Source organism: Mesoplodon densirostris, chromosome 2 (genome assembly GCF_025265405.1).
Source record: "Mesoplodon densirostris isolate mMesDen1 chromosome 2, mMesDen1 primary haplotype, whole genome shotgun sequence".
NCBI lineage: Eukaryota > Metazoa > Chordata > Mammalia > Artiodactyla > Ziphiidae > Mesoplodon > Mesoplodon densirostris.
The window spans coordinates 88,188,188-88,207,407 of record NC_082662.1 but is presented as its reverse complement, the minus strand read 5'-3'; the positions used below and the strand labels follow the sequence as shown (position 1 = coordinate 88,207,407).

Below are 19,220 nucleotides of genomic sequence, written 5' to 3'. Positions count from 1 at the left end.
TAGACTGAAATAGCTTCATGCCGATATTTGGTAATATATTGCATTTCTCAAATTAAAAAAAAAATTATCATCCCTTGAAGGAGTCATTTTAGATTTTTTTTCTAATTACCCCCACACTGTTATTTTAATATACTAGATATTCTGTATATCTGTTTATAAGCTATGGCTCTATGCTTTATGTTATCTAAGAATTTTTCTTCCCCAAGAATCTATTTTGCTCCCTTTTGGGCACTATTAGTCTCATGGAGAATACATGGTATAGATCTATTAAGTTCAGAGACAGCTATAATCTAAAATGACAGTAGTTCACAAAATGTTACTTCTGGACCAGCAGCAAAGCATCACCTAGGAATTTGTTAGAAATGCACATCCTCAGGACTCATCCAGTCCTATAGAACGAGGAACCTTGGGGATGGGCCTATGCAGTGTTTTAACAAGCCCTCTAAGGTGATTCTGATGCACTTTAAAGTTTGGAACCACTAGTTATGGATAGAGTGCTGAGAGATGGGTCTATGGCTTCAGAACATTGAGCAAGTTACTCTATGTCTCAGTTTTTTCATCTTGATGTAGCTCAGATAATTCCTGGTTTGAAGCCTTACACACACAACTTTCTCAGCCTCACTTGTCAACAGAGAATCTACCTGTCTTCCATGGGGTAGGGAAAGAATAAGACTCAACACCCTCTCAACCTCTTTAGTGGGATGTTTTTACATATTTTGAAAAAGACTATTCAACATACTGGTTAGGATCACATTAACAAATGCCTGTATTTCCTCCAAAACATAAGTAGAATAAATAAATATCAACATTCTGTCTTAATAGAAGTCCCTTTATGGGCACGAAAACAAACAAAAACTAGGTTGTCTAATTTTATGGCACAATAAATTATGTGAGATATGTGGAATAACTGGGAATTTGTCAAGAGGAGCATGCTTGTGTCCTGAAATTTTCATGCGTATTTTTACACGAAAAGTAAAAATAAATCTTATTTATTTCTTGGTTCTACAGAATTCCTCTAATCTATTTTCCTACCTACCATTCTAATCACTTACTTCCAGAGACTGGCTCACCCACTTTATTGACTTTTTTCCAGCTTAGATATATACAGTCTGGTAATAATAATAAGAATTTATTTTCATATAATGCAGGATTAAAAAGAGAACTTAACCTACAGAAATGAAAGCGTAAGGAGACCAGGCTACTATAGTGAGAAACCTCACACATCACCAACCGTAGGACATGCACAACCTAAAACCTGAGAAGTATCTTGTGATGCCATGATCTATAAAATTCCACATGACAACTTCCGTCTAAGACTCTCCTGAGTCAGTGGTTTATAAAATGTGAATAGCTGATAACTGAATCTCAGCTTTGGTGAAAGAAAAAACTTCATGTTTATTTAAACATTATAAGCTTCAACATGTATAACTGAATTAAAAATCAAATATTAAATAAAGAAGAAACATTTTCAAGTTTTTCTCTATTGTTTCATTTTAGATGGAGCTTGCGAAGGAAGAAAAATGTGAATTTTTGCCTTTCCTGTCCCCACGGAAGGTTATAGTAAAAGGCGGGAGAATTGTTGCTGTTCAGTTTGTTCGGACAGAGCAAGATGAAACTGGAAAATGGAATGAAGATGAAGATCAGATAGTCCATCTGAAAGCCGATGTGGTCATCAGTGCCTTTGGCTCAGTTCTGAGTGATCCTAAAGGTAGAGTGCTCGGGAGCTGAAATGTTTTATGCAATTGTCTGTTATTTTACTGCCATAATGGTTTCCAGCTTTCAGGGAATTGTTTTGCACTTGAACATTCATTTCCTTCTTCTAGTATGGAATGCAAGAAATCTTGATTTATAAGATGTAGAAATGGTATTTAATGTTTATAGGGAATTATTTTTAAAGTAGTGGGAATTGAAAAGAACATTAATCTTTCTTTTAAGCTTATAATCAAAATACATGTTCTACTTTGTAATAATTTTTGCCTTGTTTCCTCTATAAGAATAGCTTTTTCTTCAATTAGACCTAGAGTAAGAAAATGTGACAGTTAAGTTGTAAAAGCCAGTCTTCAATGAGTCAAGAAAATTAGGATCTAATGAATAGTCAAAAATAGAATTCATGTTGACTACTATCTTCATGCCAAATCATCACTAGAACATCAAAATTATCAAATTAGGAAGTTTGAACTCCTGTCATTTTATTTAAATGGCATAAGTGGACATGCTAAGAAAGAACAAAATGCTTTAAAAAAAGATAATGAGAAAAGGAAATGTTTTATATAGCATTCCAAATGAATAATAAGTCAATCAACTAAGACTATTTTGTGTTGTTTTCCCCACACACAGTGTTTTTGTGGGCCACTGTATATAAAGCTTAGGTACCTCCCCATGCCTTCATTTTGCAAATCTTTTACCTTTTACTACACGCTGTCAAAATGACAATTAACTATTTTATTAACTAAAAGGAAAATAAAAGAAAGACGTTTCTCTAGGTCAGAGATTCATTAAGAAAAACAGTAACCAAAAAAAAAAAAAATCTAAACCTGACGATTCCTATAACTTCCTATTATATCCATGCTAAAATTACATTTTGTGTCTGAAATAGAAAGAGATATATGCTTGCAAATGTTCATATTTCTGCAACAGATAAGTGAAAATTTTAACCACTCATCAAGATATTTTATCTGCAGGACATCAAACATCTTGGTATTTGGAAACATCCAGATGTTTAATGTCATCAAGATAAATGTTTTTGAATAGCTGGATGATGGCCTGAATTTGTCACTTTTCATCTAGATGTTTATGTGACATGTAGACATAGTCACAGTGTGGTTTGTTATTTGTTGATGAGTTCAGCAAGGAAAAAGAACAACGTATAAATTGCATTCTATTATCTAAAAAAATCATACTGTTCTTACCGCTCTGCATATGACCAAAAATTGAGTAAAAAGTTGAATCATATTTAACTTGCAATTCTGTTGATTATTTGACTATCAAAAATAATTTATTTTACCATCTAAATTTATGTTCCACAACTGACAACTCTAATATTAAGAAAAATATATCTTTTCCTAAGCAAACTTAAAGTAGATGTGACTTAGAAGATCATAGAAAACAGCTTCCCGAAGCTTATGTTCCTGTGTGTGTAAAAGATTTAACTTAGTATTTAAAATATGAAATAGAAGAAAAGAGAATTTGATTTATTTGTGCTTATTTGACAAAGTCATTTAAGAATTTATTTGTGTATTTTATCCCAAAATTTACTTGTGTTTGTTTCTTCCAGTGCTCTACATGTGTTACCCCTTATACATTAGAGAAATCAAGGAAAAATGGTTCTTCACTTTCCTTTCTTCCCCCCTCCTGCTGACTTGAAACACAAACTGCTTGGGAAATTTTTCCTCAAATAGAATTACTTGCTTTACGAGGGCCCTTCAATATGGACATTAATAAGAGCTACTTTCAAGTTAGAAGGGAGCTGGAAGAGTTGGAATATTAAATAGCATTCGTGTCTCTACTGCTTTCTAAATATATTCAATATTGTTTTTTGAATGGAAAGCATTTAAAAAATAGTAGAGAGAATCATTATTTGTTAGAAGTTGATCAAGAAGATCTTATCTAAATGGTATTTAAAATCTTAAAATAATAATTTCAAAGAAAACTTTCATGTGCACATGTATCAGGTATAGTGAAAATCAGTTTATCGGAAGCAATTTGTCCATTTGGGTAAGAAGAGAAGATATTCATGTCTCCCTCTTCTACCCTGAATTTTATCCCATCTTGATACCCATGTGATGTGATTTATGTATGGTACCTTTGTGATTATTACATATGTGGTATGATATATTTTAATATATTTACGTATAATCTCTTTCCTTAAACATCAACCTGCTTTTCTACCCTTCTTCTTCCGTCCTTCCCCACCTCACTTTGCACAGGCTCCAGTGAACTTCATGCCAAACTCAGTGACATCTTTTCAGTCCATATTCTATTTTCTGCATTTGACAGTGTTAAATATTTCTTTCTGTGTGAAAAACTCTCTTCCGAGCCACTTAACCTTTCTGAGCCTCAGCTTTCTTCCTCTATAAAAAAACAATGATAATAATATATACTCTTCCTACCTCTCAGGACTGTTGTCAGAATTAAAATGAAATAATGGGAAAGTGCTTTGGAAATGAAACTGTAACACATTACTATTGTTTATGACACTCCATTTTCTTTTTTTAAAAAAAATTATGTATTTTATTTATTTATTTTTTGGCTGTGTTGGGTCTTTGTTGGTGCAAGTGGGCTTTCTCTAGTTGTGGTGAGCGGGGGCTACTCTTCATTGTGGTGCTCGGGCTTCTCATTGCGGTGGCTTCTCTTGTTGCGGAGCACAGGCTCTAGGTGCACGGGCTTCAGTAGTTGCAGCACACAGGCTCGGTGGTTGTGGCTCGCAGGCTTAATTGCTCCGCGGCATGTGGGATCTTCGCGGAACAGGGCTCCGAACCCGTGTCCCCTGCATTGGCAGGCGGATTCTTAACCACTGTGCCACCAGGGAAGTCCAACACTCCATTTTCTTGCTTTTTCTTTTAATTATTCCTTTCCTACTGTCACTGACTGCTTTTCTTCCTCTAGCTTTCCAAAGTTCAGACTTTGCCTATTTCTCTTCTTAATATATTTATTCCTTCACTGAACTGATTCATTCATTCATTCATTTATTCATACACACATTAATTCCTATAAGAAATATTTAATAAACAATTTCTATGTGCCAAGTAATAGCTAGATTACAGTAGGCACTATTGCACTTCTGTGTAAAATGACTCTGCAATCTCTTTCTCCACTCTCTGTGTCTCAGAAGACATTTCATCATATATTTATGCTCATGCATGTAACTATGATTTAGTGAGTTTCTAGCGAATGCCAGATACCAAATTGTATTCTGGAGAGTACAAAAATGAATGATGCATTCCTTATACTTAAAAACCGCACAAACTGATGTTGGAGGCAGACCTGCAAACAAATAGTTGTTTTATCAAGTTAAGAATACATTTAGAGAGATAGGCCCAGAGTAAGGAAGGATCACCTCATCAGGTTTCCTTAAGGCAGATTTCTTCTCAAGTTTGCTATCATACCATAGTTCTCCTGTCACTGAAGTCCAAAAATGGTGTCCCAGATTCAGATATCTAATTCCAGTTTTACTTTTCATTAAATTCAACAATTTTACCCTTCACAATAGGATGAAGTGCCTACCCCTTAGTACTTGAGAACTTCAGGAAATGATTTTATGTATACTACGTGCCTGACTTTACATTCCACTGTTCCCTGTTGAACTGTTCCTCCCAGTATCTAATATAGGGTGGATTCCAAAGCGGTTAATTTAGAAAGTCCTTGGTGAATGCATTATGTAAATATATGCTGAAGAATTCAAGGAATGAAATAAACTTGACAGAGTACATAAAGTACAGTGATAATTTATACTCTCAGCATTGTCTGATTACAATAATATTTTAAACGAAAATAGTAGTGAAATGAAATTGTAGCGTCTCAATTATATCAATAATAGGTATTTGTAAAGGTAAACTAAGTTGGGAATTTGCAGAAAATTAAATTTTTAATCTCATTTTTTTCTGATATACTGCATCATTTTTGCAAGTCCCTTAATTTGTGTGTTTTGCAAAGGAGAATATAAAATAACTTTATTTAGTATTGAGCACCCAATATATCTGTAATAAATATTTCATGTCAGAAAAATAGTAAGTGCCTCAATAGCTTAAAGAAAAGATAAGTACGTCAAATTTATAAAACAAATTTGTATAATATCCTTGGATTACAGTTGCTAATTATTTCATTGTTCCTAAGGCTTGTAACAATTACAAGTAATCATCATTATTTTATTTAATGCTATTTTATTTCTCTTTTTTTTAGATTGTAGTAGTAAGTGGGAAATAAGAACAAAAGACTCTGTATTCCACATCCCTGTGCATGGAATATATGTGTGCTTATTATGAGCACAATTTAATTGAATCCTTCATTAACTACGGTCCAAATTCTAAAGGCAGTGTGGTGTCCAACTTCTAATTTGATTGGTGTGATAAAGTCTTAGTCTTATTTAATATCTTTCCTATGAAAAACTGAGAGTGGTTCCACATTTTCAAAATTCTCATCCATTTTCTCTAAGTATGTAAGATTCCAAATCACCTCAAATTTGGATTTTAGTATTGAAGACTGATATTAAAGGCTGTCAGTAAATTAAGCACAAGCTACCTTTAACTGGCATTTCTACTCCACAAATATTGCCCTTCACTGGAAATTTAAAATCATTTATTTATTTATTTTAAAAGTATGTATTTCATAATATAGGAAGTTTCCTCTTCTATTAAACACCAATGGCAGTGTTTATGGAATTGAATTTTCCCTCTTTTTGTTCGTTTGGACAATGTCAAGTTTAAGAGACTTTTTCCTTGTTTTATTCCCTTCTCTTTCTGCTTTGAACCAAACTGCCAGTTGTGAAAGCATGCATATCTTCACTGTTGGTTTCGAATTGATAAGGAGAATGCATTACCATTTTCACTGACCTCACAGTTTCATTTTTCCAATGGAGGTGATAACAGTCGCCTTGTCCTCACATTCCTAGATCTAGTTGACACAGTTTTATGTGTCTTTGACTATGCTTTCAGACAGCTGAAGGAAGGCACTTTAGCCTGTGCCATGACCTCTGTGCCTCTTTCATACACTACACCACGTCATCCTCTCATTCTTTTGAAGTGTCCACTTTGAAAAGAGCTATGTGTTTTCATCTTCCAGAACCTATTATAATTTATCTTCCAGTTAGATTGTAAACCCCCAAAAGGCATAGACTGTACCTTTATAGCAAGTTGTAGTCCCAATAGTGGCCAACATATTATTGTACCCATAATAGATGCACAATATATATTTGTGCATTTGACTTGACTTGATTCATGTTAAGATATTAATTTTATTACACCTAGTTGTTATTTTTTCCTGTTGTGGGGTCAGTTTGGTTTACTTTTCTTAGAAAGCACAAATGTTAGACAAGTAGTTCTATTTTTCTATTGCTATTGATTTTTTCCCCTGTTTTGGCATAAATTGTTGCATTCTTTATAATCCAATAAATAGGACACTAATTAGAGTCCCTCTGGTAGAGCAGCTTAGAGCAGGGGCTCTGGAGCCAGGCTACCCAGCTGGAAATCTGGCTCCCTTAGTCTCTTCATACTTCGTGGTCTTGTGGTCTTGATCTTTTATGAGGGAAGATTATAGCATCTACCTTCTAGAGTTATTTTAAGAATAAATAAATTAATAATATATGTAAAGCACTTAGTGAGCATCTCTTACATTTTGGATATTTTGCTTGTGTAACAAAATCATATTTTAATAATTAAATTGAGTTATATTACACCCTTATGACATTATGAATGTTGTCTAGGAATAAAAGCATTTGAAAATTAGGACTTCATTTGGGGCCCTGCAGGCTTCGTCCACATGTCTTTATAAAATAAGTCAAGCAGATGCTCTTATAATTTATGATTTTTTCAATGAGGATATGTTTCCTATATTTGGTTATTTTTATTTACAGAAAAAAGATTACACAGCTTGTAACTGTATCATATGTTTTAAAAATGTTTTATTATCAATTCTGATGATTTTCATACCACTGAGAGGAATTTTCTTTCAACTAATTTTTAGTAGTTAGAAAACTCCATTTTGTGTTTTCATAAATCAAGTATATAAAGAGCAGAGGATATTTTTAATATCTTTGTTTTTTCCTCTTAAACATGGTAAAACTGGGCCAAATTTTTGGTTTGTTTGCTCACTTTTATCTTAAAATGGAAAGAGAAACACTTTAGAGGATACTAAGTTTCAGCTCTTAAGCATTTGAAAATTGTGGTATGAGATAACTAAGATTAAAAACCTTTGTTTTTGGAAGGAAAGATAGGATGAATGGTGTGTAAAACTGACTCGGGATAATGCTGCACAGCACTGATCAGGAGAGCAAATCACAGGTGACTGAATTCTCCGGGCATAGCAGGGAGTGCATGGCTTTTCTTCTAGGAAAGGAGTTTATACCCTTCACCCAGTGCCTACATTTTCTTCCTGCTCATCTTACTAGAGACAAGGAAACACGAAGCCCAGTTCTTTCTGAAGATTTAAGGAAACCCTCAGAAAGCAACTTCCTTCATAGCATTAGTTGCAATTAGTTCCATAAGGGAATGAGATTTTTTGGGGGGGGGGGTTGGGGGGGAGGGGGACGGTGGTGGAGAGGCTTTAAAATTGCTTACCAGTTCCCTCAGAAAATTATTTCAAAACCTCATGGGGTAAATAGAAGGTTCTGCCAGTACTAGCTTCAAGTGTAGTTTGATTCACTTGCCTCCCACCCTGAGAAAACATGCAGGCCATGGGTTAGTTTGCCTTGTTCTGGTCTAAGCCAGAGCTAGAAATTGCTAGGTAGGCAAGAAATGGTGTGCATGAGACTGTGACAATGCAGATATTCAGAAATGTTTCAAATGGGCCCATTTTTTCCTCAATTATTTTAGGTGTTGGGAAAAACCTAGAAAAGATGTTTTAAACTGAGCACTAGATGAGTCAAGTGCCCAATAATAATAGTTACCTGTGCTTGAAAAGACATGGCATCAGTATGTTTGATTTTTTTTCCTTATTAAAATGTTACTTATATGCTACTTCTCTAATGGAAGTGGGAACACTGAGGCATTTTAATAACCCCCTTTTTTTTAACCAATATGTTTCATTTTTCAAACAATAAAGTACATCCTTCGGAAGCCACTCATGGCACTTAGGATTCAGCAAACTTTTCTTTGAACAATTGCCCACTCTTTGTGGCCTTCAGCTTTCATCATTCCTCTTCTGCCTTACCAAAAATAAAGAGGAAGGGGAAGGAATGGAGTACCAAGTTGAAAATGTGTCATAATTGGTCAGATTATCCCTGTTGCATGCATTTTTATAAACAGAAATGTTTACAGTATAGTTTCAAAGAACAGGTTAAGGAATACTGCACTTTATTGATAGATCGGAGAACTTTTAAACTAATGGCACAAATGTTAGAGGAAGGGCCTCACTACTGATTAATACAACTAAGAATGGATGAGAAAGAACTGAAAAATAAAGTTGTCAGTCCAATGTAACTTATGGATATGTTACAATACAGTAACTTGCATTGAAGTTTTCCTTACATACATTTCCAAACGTGCTGGAAGGGATTTAAGAGATAATGTATTCTAGACTTCTAATTTCACAGATTTATTTGTTGAGCTAATGACTTCTGATGGCCTGCTATTCCAGGCCCTGGGCTGTATTCTGGGGATAAAGTGTGGAAAAGGTGAATGCAAACTTTGTCTCCAGGAATGCAGTTTAATCAATTGTGCTGGGAGAAGGTTAGAGTCCCAGGGAAGCGCAAAACATAGTCTGAAGGTTCAGAGAAACTTCCTAGAGGAAGTGGGTTGTAAGTTGAAGGCTGAGTGATGTGTAGGAGTTTCCAGGTGGAATGGGGGTGGAAGGGAGGGAGCCACGGGGAGATTATGCAACTTGCTCAACACCATCCTGTTAGATTAAGTAGTCATTTTACAGTCATTTTTAAAAGCTATATTAAAAAAACCAGCATGTCTTTAGAAAGTTGTCATCAGCCTACTTATTTCATGCATGTTCTCATCTTTATAAATGAAGGTCTGAATTTTTCATTTTTATTTCTAAAATTGAACTTTTAATTTTATGATTTTTACTATTCATTCTCATTATTTTTCATACAATGAACATTTTATAATATCCAAATATGTTATAGGCCCTGTCCAGTCACTAAGAATACAAGCATGAGTAAAAGAGAGTCTTTGCTCCCAGGGACTCATAGGCTAATGAGAGAAACAGGCATGTAAATACATAAATTGTAGCATAATGTGCTAATTTGAGATGATATTTGGACTGGGTTTTAGGGCTTGAGTAGGAGTTTCTCTGTTAGAGGGAATATTCATACACAAAGTACAAGCTGATGAATGGCCTCAGGTGACCAGACAATAGTGAGAAAGTCTGTTTAGCTGGAACAGATGCTGTATGGTAAGAAAAGTTGGGAAGTGGGTAGGGGTAAGATGGCAGGAAATTTGGCTACAAATTTATGTGGAGTTAAGAGACTTATATGCTAAGCCAGGGGTTTTGAATTTTATCCTATAGACACCCAGGTGACAAATGAGGGGGTTTAAATATGGGAGAGACCTTTATGTTAATGAGGTAATTCTGGTAGGTGATGGATCTTCCATCTCTCTGCTTGGGTTTGCAGCATTTGTAATATTCTTCAAATAGTTGGGAGTTAGAAACCATGAAGTCACCTTTGAGGTGGTTCATATCAGAAGACAAGTGTGTTTCCTAGTATTGGATGCCTGAAATAAGCAAAGTTACTCACCAGTCACAGGTAAGATCCAACAATTGCGGGTCCCCTGTTGGGAAGCTGCAGCAGTAAGATTTTCAGTGTTCAGGGAGGGAGACAACCTGTGCTCAACTGGGCAGCTGCCAAGCTATAGGCTTGACAAGGGTGTGTCATGCATGCCTAATTTCTTCTTCCAGATCCACTAATTATAATTACTGAATTCAGCTTTTCTGAGAGAGGTGAGTAAGATACAAAGAGACACCACGAGTGTTATACCAATAATTGTTTCCCCACATGGAAGGAAGCAACAGGAGTGTGGAATAAGCATGTTGCTCCAAGGTGGCCTGGGATTAAGACAGAATAGTATTGATGAAACCAGTTAAAAGACTGTTGTTGTCAGTTTGCGTGGCTACTAATTAAGGCCCAGATTAAGTTAAAGGACATAGAACTGCAGAAGAACATTCAGAATCCAGACATATTTTTTACATAGACAGTCAGGGTTTGGTCATCTGATAAAGGGGTGGAATATGGAGTATGTAGCATGGGAATCTGATCAGATATCCATAATGCCTACAGAACTCACAAATGCAGCAGACAGAACAGATCTGAGGGAAATGGTGGTGTGTGTCATTTGGATTTGCTAATCCATTCAACAACTGGAAATAGGACTAGAACTAAGAACATTCTGATTGAAAAGAGACGTTAAGAATCATTATCTATCATTTGTCTATCTTTTCACTGTCATAACCTAGTGCCCAGAACAGTGGTTATTCATTGATTGAATTAGTGAATAAAAGCTGTTATAACTTGTACTTTAGATAACAACTTCTTAAAAGTATGATGAAAGAGGACATGTGGTATTTGGAAATCCAGTAGGATCTCACCTACCATATTATGAAGAGGAAAAAAATCAGCTTTTGTTATTGCTGCTTTTTAGGTCGTAAATATCTTTGGAGGACATGGCATCAAGACAGTTTTAATCCATGGTCTGTACCTTCCCCCTTTCACTAATGCATTTGGTTCCTGATGCTACCATTTCATTTCATAATGCCTGAGTAATAACAGATTGATATATCCTTTGTATCGTTGGCCCAGTGATGAGAATGAATCTTTTTTTAGTCCTCCCTGTACATTGTCTGGCTTTTAACTGTATTTTAGGCAAGAAGCATTCTCAGGAAACCAACAGTAAAACTGTACATACTTTCTTAAAAATTGTCCTAATTATCAGATTTTTTTCTGGCTGACAGATTTATTGTCTTTCTATTATAGAATACACTGTGCAGAGTGAGGATAAAGTGGTAGGATTTAAAGCAAGTCCTGGCATTTCTGCAGAGTAACCATCCAAAATAATGGAATCTTTGCACAGTTTTTCTTTGGAATTATTTTAAAGGGGTGAAGGTGATGAGGAGGGAGGTCAAACTGATAACAGTGTTGAAAGTGATTTGGACTCAACATCACATCACTTACAACTGCCTTAGACATCCATTTGAAGCCCAACATGATATTTCTGTAATTATTTTACTTCCCTCTAATAACTGCATAGGAATAGGTTTGTTTCCCCAGTGAATAGCTCTGTTCAGAGCCTTCCCTTATCTTTGTTTTCCAGGTTTCACTAGTGGTTGATATCATATGCATTCTTACAGGGAGACAGTGGATAAATCAGTACTTTTCCATCAAATCAAAGATTACATACAAGAAGTAGAGCAGCGGCATGTAACGAGTTTTGCTGGGGAAAGAAGGTAGAAAATGGACAAAATAACATAATTGTTTCAGAGAACAGAAATCTTAAAACGTAGGAAAATGTTATTCAACATAGAGTGAGTGTTAAAACGTAGGAAAATGTTATTCAACATAGAGTGAGTGCAACACGTGTCCAGAGCTTTGTTTACCATAGCCTATTATATTTGTCTTTTAAATACTAGTTAGCTTATGGTATACTAAAGGTTTATTCTGCAACCAAATATTCTTGCGAAGTGTTAAACTACAGTAAGCTGCTGCTGTGAGATGTAAAATCAAGATGTAAAATTTAGTGAAATTATAAATTTAGTAATGATGTAGATTGTCTACTAATGTTCTTAGTAATATGTATTTGGTATTACAGATTATTTTTGTTAATTACTTTGCATTTGTATTCTTGGCTCAAATCACAAAATAAAAATAACAGTATACATATTTAAAATAGTCTTTGGTTAAATTAGATATTGACCTACATACATGTAAGTTGTAATTTCATTAGTTGGAAAATTACATTGAATCATATTTAATAGATAGCCCCCCAGTATGGAAGCTATCTAATTCAAATGTAATATTCACATGTAATTTATTAGGTGTCCCGAATGTGCTGGCATTGCTGGAGGAGAAAGCCAGCACTTACTTGAACATACATTCAGAGGTCTCACCTAAGCTTTATATGTTCTAGTGCTATCTAGTGCCAACCTTTTTTCCATGCTAGCCATTCTTATAATATTTTATAATTATGAAGCTTTTCAAATGTTTTCAAAGGACTTTCATTTACACAACGATTTTTTCCATACAAGTGCACGAAAGAGTGTCAAGCATATTATGTTCAGTGAACATCCAGAGATTTTCCAAGACCTCTGAAAAGCGTATTGAAAATTCACTTTATTTAACATGGCCCAATGTTTTCCCTGTATTTGCACACTGCTGCCAAATGGGCTACTACATCACCAGTATCATTGTATTACTCTCATAGTTTAGAATCTAAAATTATTCTCCCCTGATGGTGGGATTGAAACCAAATGCTTCAATTTAATTTTAACACTCTTCTAATCTGCCCTCCTACATACTTGTGGGACCTTATTTCCCATTCTTTCATTCTATATTTGTTGAGTTTACAACATTCTGGGTTAGGTTCTCCTGGGTTCACACACACACAAAAAATACATTGTCCCTGTCTACAGGAGCTTGCAGTCTAATAGAGAGGGGAAAATGCAAAATGCCATTAGGTAGACTCAAGGAGAAATAGATAAACTGCTAGCATAACACACAGGGTGGAGAGATGACTTCCGATTGTAAGCATCAGAGAAGTTTTTATGGAGGCAGTGGCATTGGTAATAGAGATGAGGACTGGACAGGAATTAAGAGACTAGAGATGGGAAAGCACATTTCATCACAGTGAACAGGCTAGATACATACAAGGGGTAATTCCTTTGGCTAGATCATAATGCACACAACGAGAAATAGTAAAGGTGGAGAAATGTATCATTGCTAATTCACAAAATGTCTTAGTGTTAGGCTAAAGTATCTGAATTTTATTCTAAAGTTGGTGGGTACCTGAAATCTAAAGGGCCATGTCAATAAAATATGTTCCCCTCACACACAGAGGGAAACATATAATTAGTTTTGTGTCTCTTTTTTGGCCCCTGCTTCTCTCTTATTTCAACCTATACACCTTATATACTCTAAATTATGTTGACAGTAGGACTGCAGGGTAATTTATTCATATTTTAACCCAAAGTACCCAGCACAGTCTCAAGGGTTCACTGAATGAGTGGATAAATGGATGAATGAAGAGATGGATAAATGTTGGGATGAATAGAATGAAATGATTGCTTTATTCTAAATACTGCTACAGAAAATTCACAGTAAAGACAAAAGCATATGAAAGCAATGTTTATGTAAAGTATCACGTGAAGACCAGCAAGTCCTCCTTCTGTTGAGGGAATGGTCAGATGCTTGATACTTTCACTTGCATTGAAAATAGTAGCTTCCTCACTGGTCACCCTGCATTTACTCTTGCTTCCTTATAATCCTACCAGAATCAGCTTTATAAACAGGAATTACATCATTTCATTCCCCTGTTCCAAACCCTCCAGTGGTTTCCTACTTTATTTAGAATAAAATTCTTCCCACAGCTTATGAAGCCCTCCTTGATCAGGCCTCTGCCTATCTCTAGGCCCCCTCTCCTCTTCTCTTGCTTGCTTTCTTCCACGTACATAAAGCCTCGCTTCTACTCTTCAAGTGCATCAACTTCAGCTCATTCTAACTCCTCTGTAACAGTTCCCTCTGCCTGGAATGATCTGCCTCAAGGTCTTCACATGCTGGCTCATTCTTATCCTTTGTTTTAACTCAGATGTCATCTCATCAAAGAGCCCTCTGTGCCCCTCCATCCCCACCATGATCTTCCATTTCTCAGCCCCCTCACCTCATAACACTCTCATTGATATATCTCTCTTCATAGCCATTTTCACTATCATATAGTTCACTTACTTGTTTACCTTTTATTTTTTATCTTCTGCCAACTGAAATGTACATCCCACAAGGACAGTTCCCTTATCTGTGGTTTACTACAGTGCCTACAGCTGGATTTAGTACACGGCAGACAATATTTGCTACTTGAATGAACCAATGCAAGCTAGTGCCATATTTTTTTCCTATGCAATCATTATTAAAGTCCCAGAAGAACATCCTGTATGCACTGCCTTGCTGTCTGTGCCAGATCCTTTCTCCTTAACCCCTTTTATTCTGCCTTTTGCCTTCATCATTTACCTGCACATGTCATCTTTTTACTGCTCATTGAACTCCAGATCCCCAAATCTGGTTACCTACCTTACATTCCTCTTGTATCTGACATTTCTTGAAAGGATCACTTCTTGTCTGTATGGCTCAGAAACATCTTGATTCTCATGAAACTCTGATGATTCCTCTTCTGGCTTTAGTTCAGGTTGTGATTGCTGCCACTTTAAAAAATAAATGGTTCATTCTATTTTTACCCAGGTTTGTGTTCTTTCTCTTGAATTTCATCCATCATATGACTATATCTAATCCCAAGATGTAGGGCCCTCTACTAAGGTCTAGGTGTTTATCTCCAAATGCCTCTGAAGGTATTCCCAGTTGGTACAGCTGTGGTGGATTTGTAGTTAGGTTCAAATCCTGAGAATGTGATCTGTGTAACATCTCAGTCTCAGTTTCCTCAGCTGTAAAATTAAAATAATACCTATTCTGTGAAGATCCAGTGAGATAACATATACATTGCCTCATCCAAAACCAACCACATGTTCCTGGAGCACTCGATAAATGTTTGTCATTATTGTCGTCCTGAATTCTATTGAATATAGCCTTTGTCAATACCAAAGATAGTTCTTGACTGCATGGTAATACAACCAGTACTCTATATAAAGAAGCTATATTTTTGAATTGTGCATTTACTTATGTGCTAAAATTGTTTAAAATAAATTCTACTGTATGTTTTAATTTTGCACTGAAGTATGCCTACAGCCGATTGACAAGGGAAAAAAAAAGTCATAAGATGGATATCAAAAAGTAACATTAATGAGCTGCTAAAGCTAAAATTACAGGAACTTATGAAATTGGTTAAACATAAAAACCATTAAACTGTTTACTGAAGCTTCACAGATATACTGCAGCTAATGAGCATTTCTGCTATTTAAATAAGCCCAAATTGAACACACATTACATGGATACATAATTAGTCATGGCAGTCAAACACACATAGACTTACTTTTAAAGCTCTATTTAGAGAATCTTTTCCATTTGATTTATTTTGTTAATTAAAATATTTTTCAGTATTCACTTATATTTTAATAATATTGTTTTCACAAGTAGTGTAATTTACTTCTGGCTTTCTATTTGTTTTTATTTATGCTTTAAATGCAGCAAATGAGGATTTTATATTAAACATTTTTAACCCCTTTCTGTAGTTATTTATATCACTTGATGGTATCATCCAGCATTTAAAAAAGTTCTTTCACTGAGAAGTATACGTAAAATATTTCAGTAGCCTTTCCACTTTTTTCACTGTCTCCTAATTATCAAGAGGTATTAGGCACCCAAATGTGCATAGAATTATGATGATTATGGTCCAAATCAGATTAAAGGATGATCTATTCCTTCAAGGAGTTTGTAGTCTTAAGTAGATGGTATCGTTGAATATAAATAAGCAAATCAAAGTGCAGCATTTGGGAATCCAACTGAGAATTTGAAAAACAATCCCCATATATTTTCCTCAAGGACACTGACCTCCTTGAGGAGATCTCTTACAGAGAAAATGAAATCAAATCTTCAAGGAGTTTAGTGTTTTAAATAGATGGAATTATTGCAGAGAAATAAGCAAATCAAGGTGAAGTGCTTAGACAATTTTAATTCTGAATTGATTAGTTGGTCAGTTTAGGAAATGAGAATGAGACTCCCTATAGAATACAAGTAAAACAAAAGGAGTTGCTACAGGCTATTATTGACATCCATCTTTTGTATTTAACTTGGGGAGCCTCAGCTTGTCTTGGGCATGGAGGGAAAGAAAATTAAATCTGTACTTTTACACTGCCTGAATTCTACAAGCATATCCAAACTGAGCATTATTTAACCATAGCAGTAGGAAAGTCAAATAGTTAAATCAATCAGAAGAAATTAGCCAAGTGCCTATTCTTCTCTAACCAGTGTGTTTGTCACTGTAGAGACTTTCTTTAGAAGCTTTGAGAAGCTTTTGGAAAATACTTGGGTTTCTTCTCTACAATGAGCTGATTCTCTAATTGTGGAAATAAGACCTAGAAGAAAGATAATTGCTGCCCCTCCAACCCCAATCTGCTTCATTTTAATTATTCCCGTGGTTCCCAATAGTGAAACTTTAAGAGACTGTTTTTGGCCTATTCCTGGCTTTTTCTTTCCCTCACACCAAGGGTCAGTGGCAAGGAGAGCTTTGGAGTGAGAAATAACTGGATTCACATACTGGCTTTACCACCTCTTGGCTGTATTTAGGATGCTGATACCTACCTTAAAGAGTTGTGCTGTGGTCTAAATGAGACTACTGTATGGAATTATTCAGCATCATGTCTGCCTCACACAAGGGATCAATGAATGCTGATTGCTTTCCTTAACATTCTTCATTAGGTGAGGATGATATAAATGAGATGTAAGAAGTAACTAGGAGAGAATTTCCTTTGGTTGAATTGTTAGAACATGGTAACTGACTGCATGTTGAGATAAGTGGAGAGAAAAGATTCAAAGATTATGCCAAGACTAAGATCTATTTCTAGGTTTTTTTGAGAAGGAAGAATAGGAAAAAGCAGCAGTAAATGTTAAAGAGTGATCATGGAGGCAAATGGAAAAGCGGAAAGTGTGGTGTCATTGAAGCCAAGATAAGGGAGTTTTATGAGGAGGAAGTAGTCATCTGTTGAATGCTACTGAGAAATCAAGGAAGACAGTGCCACGCGTAGGGTGAGACAGTTGAGGCACCGACCTGCCCTTGCACGATCTTGAGCCTAAGGACCTTCTTAAATCTTGTTCTCTGGGTGTCTCACCCCACCCCACCCTCGTTCCTGAAGTGAGGTGATGACGGGAAGGGTCATTGGATGTGGCAATCGGGATCATCTTAGTGATAAGAGTTTCAGTGAAGCTTTGGTGGTCACATTGAGTAGGAGATGTGAAAAAGCAAGCTTACTAATAATTGTGAAATGTGAAAATCCCACAGGAAGCTTGTGAACTGGGTTTTAGATGTGACAATTTAGAAGGGACAGTAGAGCATCCACATTGGAATCTCTAACAGGCAGCTAGAAGTGTCAGAATAAAAAAGCAGGTAATGTTTGAGGTCATTTCCAGAGAGGTGAAGTTAAAAAGCACAAGACAACTATAATTTCTGACACAGAAAAGTGTAGTAGACAATATTTGAGAGCTGGGAAGAGGATGATGACAAGATGAGGAGGAGCCAGATAGAGCCTAAGGACAGTTTAAAAAGGAGGAGAGTCTGGATAGAGTAGCATTCCGCAAATCAGAGAAGGAGATCAAAATTACCCTGATTCGTCTATTGGATGCTATAGAAAGGCAAAAAGGAGGAGAACTGAAGTCATGGAATTTGGTGACCGTAGAGACCAAATTTTCATAAGAGGGATACACTGGAGGGAATAATTGGGTGGTAAAAAATGTAGGTAGTGTAAATTACTCCAGAAATTAGATAAAAGAAGATGTAAGAATGGCAGTGAGAAGAGAGAATCAGGTTAAGACCAGTTTTTCAACATAGGAGATGAGAGAGGAGAATATGAGAAAGACAATAGTGTAAAAAGAATCAGAGGGGACTTCCCTCGTGGTGCAGTGGTTGAGTCTGCCTGCCGATGCAGGGGACACGAGTTCGTGCCCCGGTCCGGGAAGATCCCACATGCCGCGGAGCAGCTGGGCCCGTGAGCCATGGCCGCTGAGCCTGCGCGTCCGGAGCCTGTGCTCCGCAACGGGAGAGGTCACAACAGTGAGAGGCCCACGTACCGCAAAAAAAAAAAAAAAAAAAAAAAAAGAATCAGAGGTACTTGAGGTTTTGTAGGAGCAGGAAGGTACAGTATCAAGGTTGAATTTGAGGGATTTACAGAAAGAAAATGATGAATTGGCATTGTCCGCTCCATTGTGTTTGGGAATGGACAGCATATTGATTCGAATACTCAGAGGCAGAAGGGAGGTGTGAGAACAAAGCTCGTGCCAACCAGACTTGATATTCTTAGTTGAAGGCATTCTGTGGTTCTGTCCCGTCCTTACCCCAGGTTATTCTATTTAAACACAACTCTGATATCCTGGCCCTGTAATTAGAATTTATTTACTCTTGCTGAGATTTTGCTTTCAGCTCTGATTTACTGAGATTATTGCCTCAGCTCACCTTTTTGTTTCATTGTGCTTTGGTCCTCTTGGCTAATACGTTACGTAAAATTAAAGAAGCACATTGATGAATTCATCTGTTTTCAAGATATCATTTTATTATAAATGTTGAAATTTTTTATTCCTCCCATTGTTTTAAGGAATCTCAGACTCTCCAAAGAATACTAATAATCGTTCTTCATTATGATTTCTGTTGTATTGTTTTATTGTTTATGGAGAATTAATTTATATTTATGTACTAAAATAT

At 36.0% G+C, this 19,220-nt stretch overlaps 1 protein-coding gene across 1 annotated transcript in view; it reads left to right on the top strand.

Annotated features, from left to right (window-relative positions):
• The window catches only part of DPYD (dihydropyrimidine dehydrogenase), an 820,949-nt gene that overhangs the window by 374,924 nt on the left and 426,805 nt on the right, over positions 1 to 19,220 (top strand). The window contains exon 11 of the mRNA XM_060090168.1: positions 1,498 to 1,708. Coding sequence (XP_059946151.1) covers positions 1,498 to 1,708 — 211 coding nt within the window. The remainder of the gene's footprint in view (positions 1 to 1,497; positions 1,709 to 19,220) is intronic.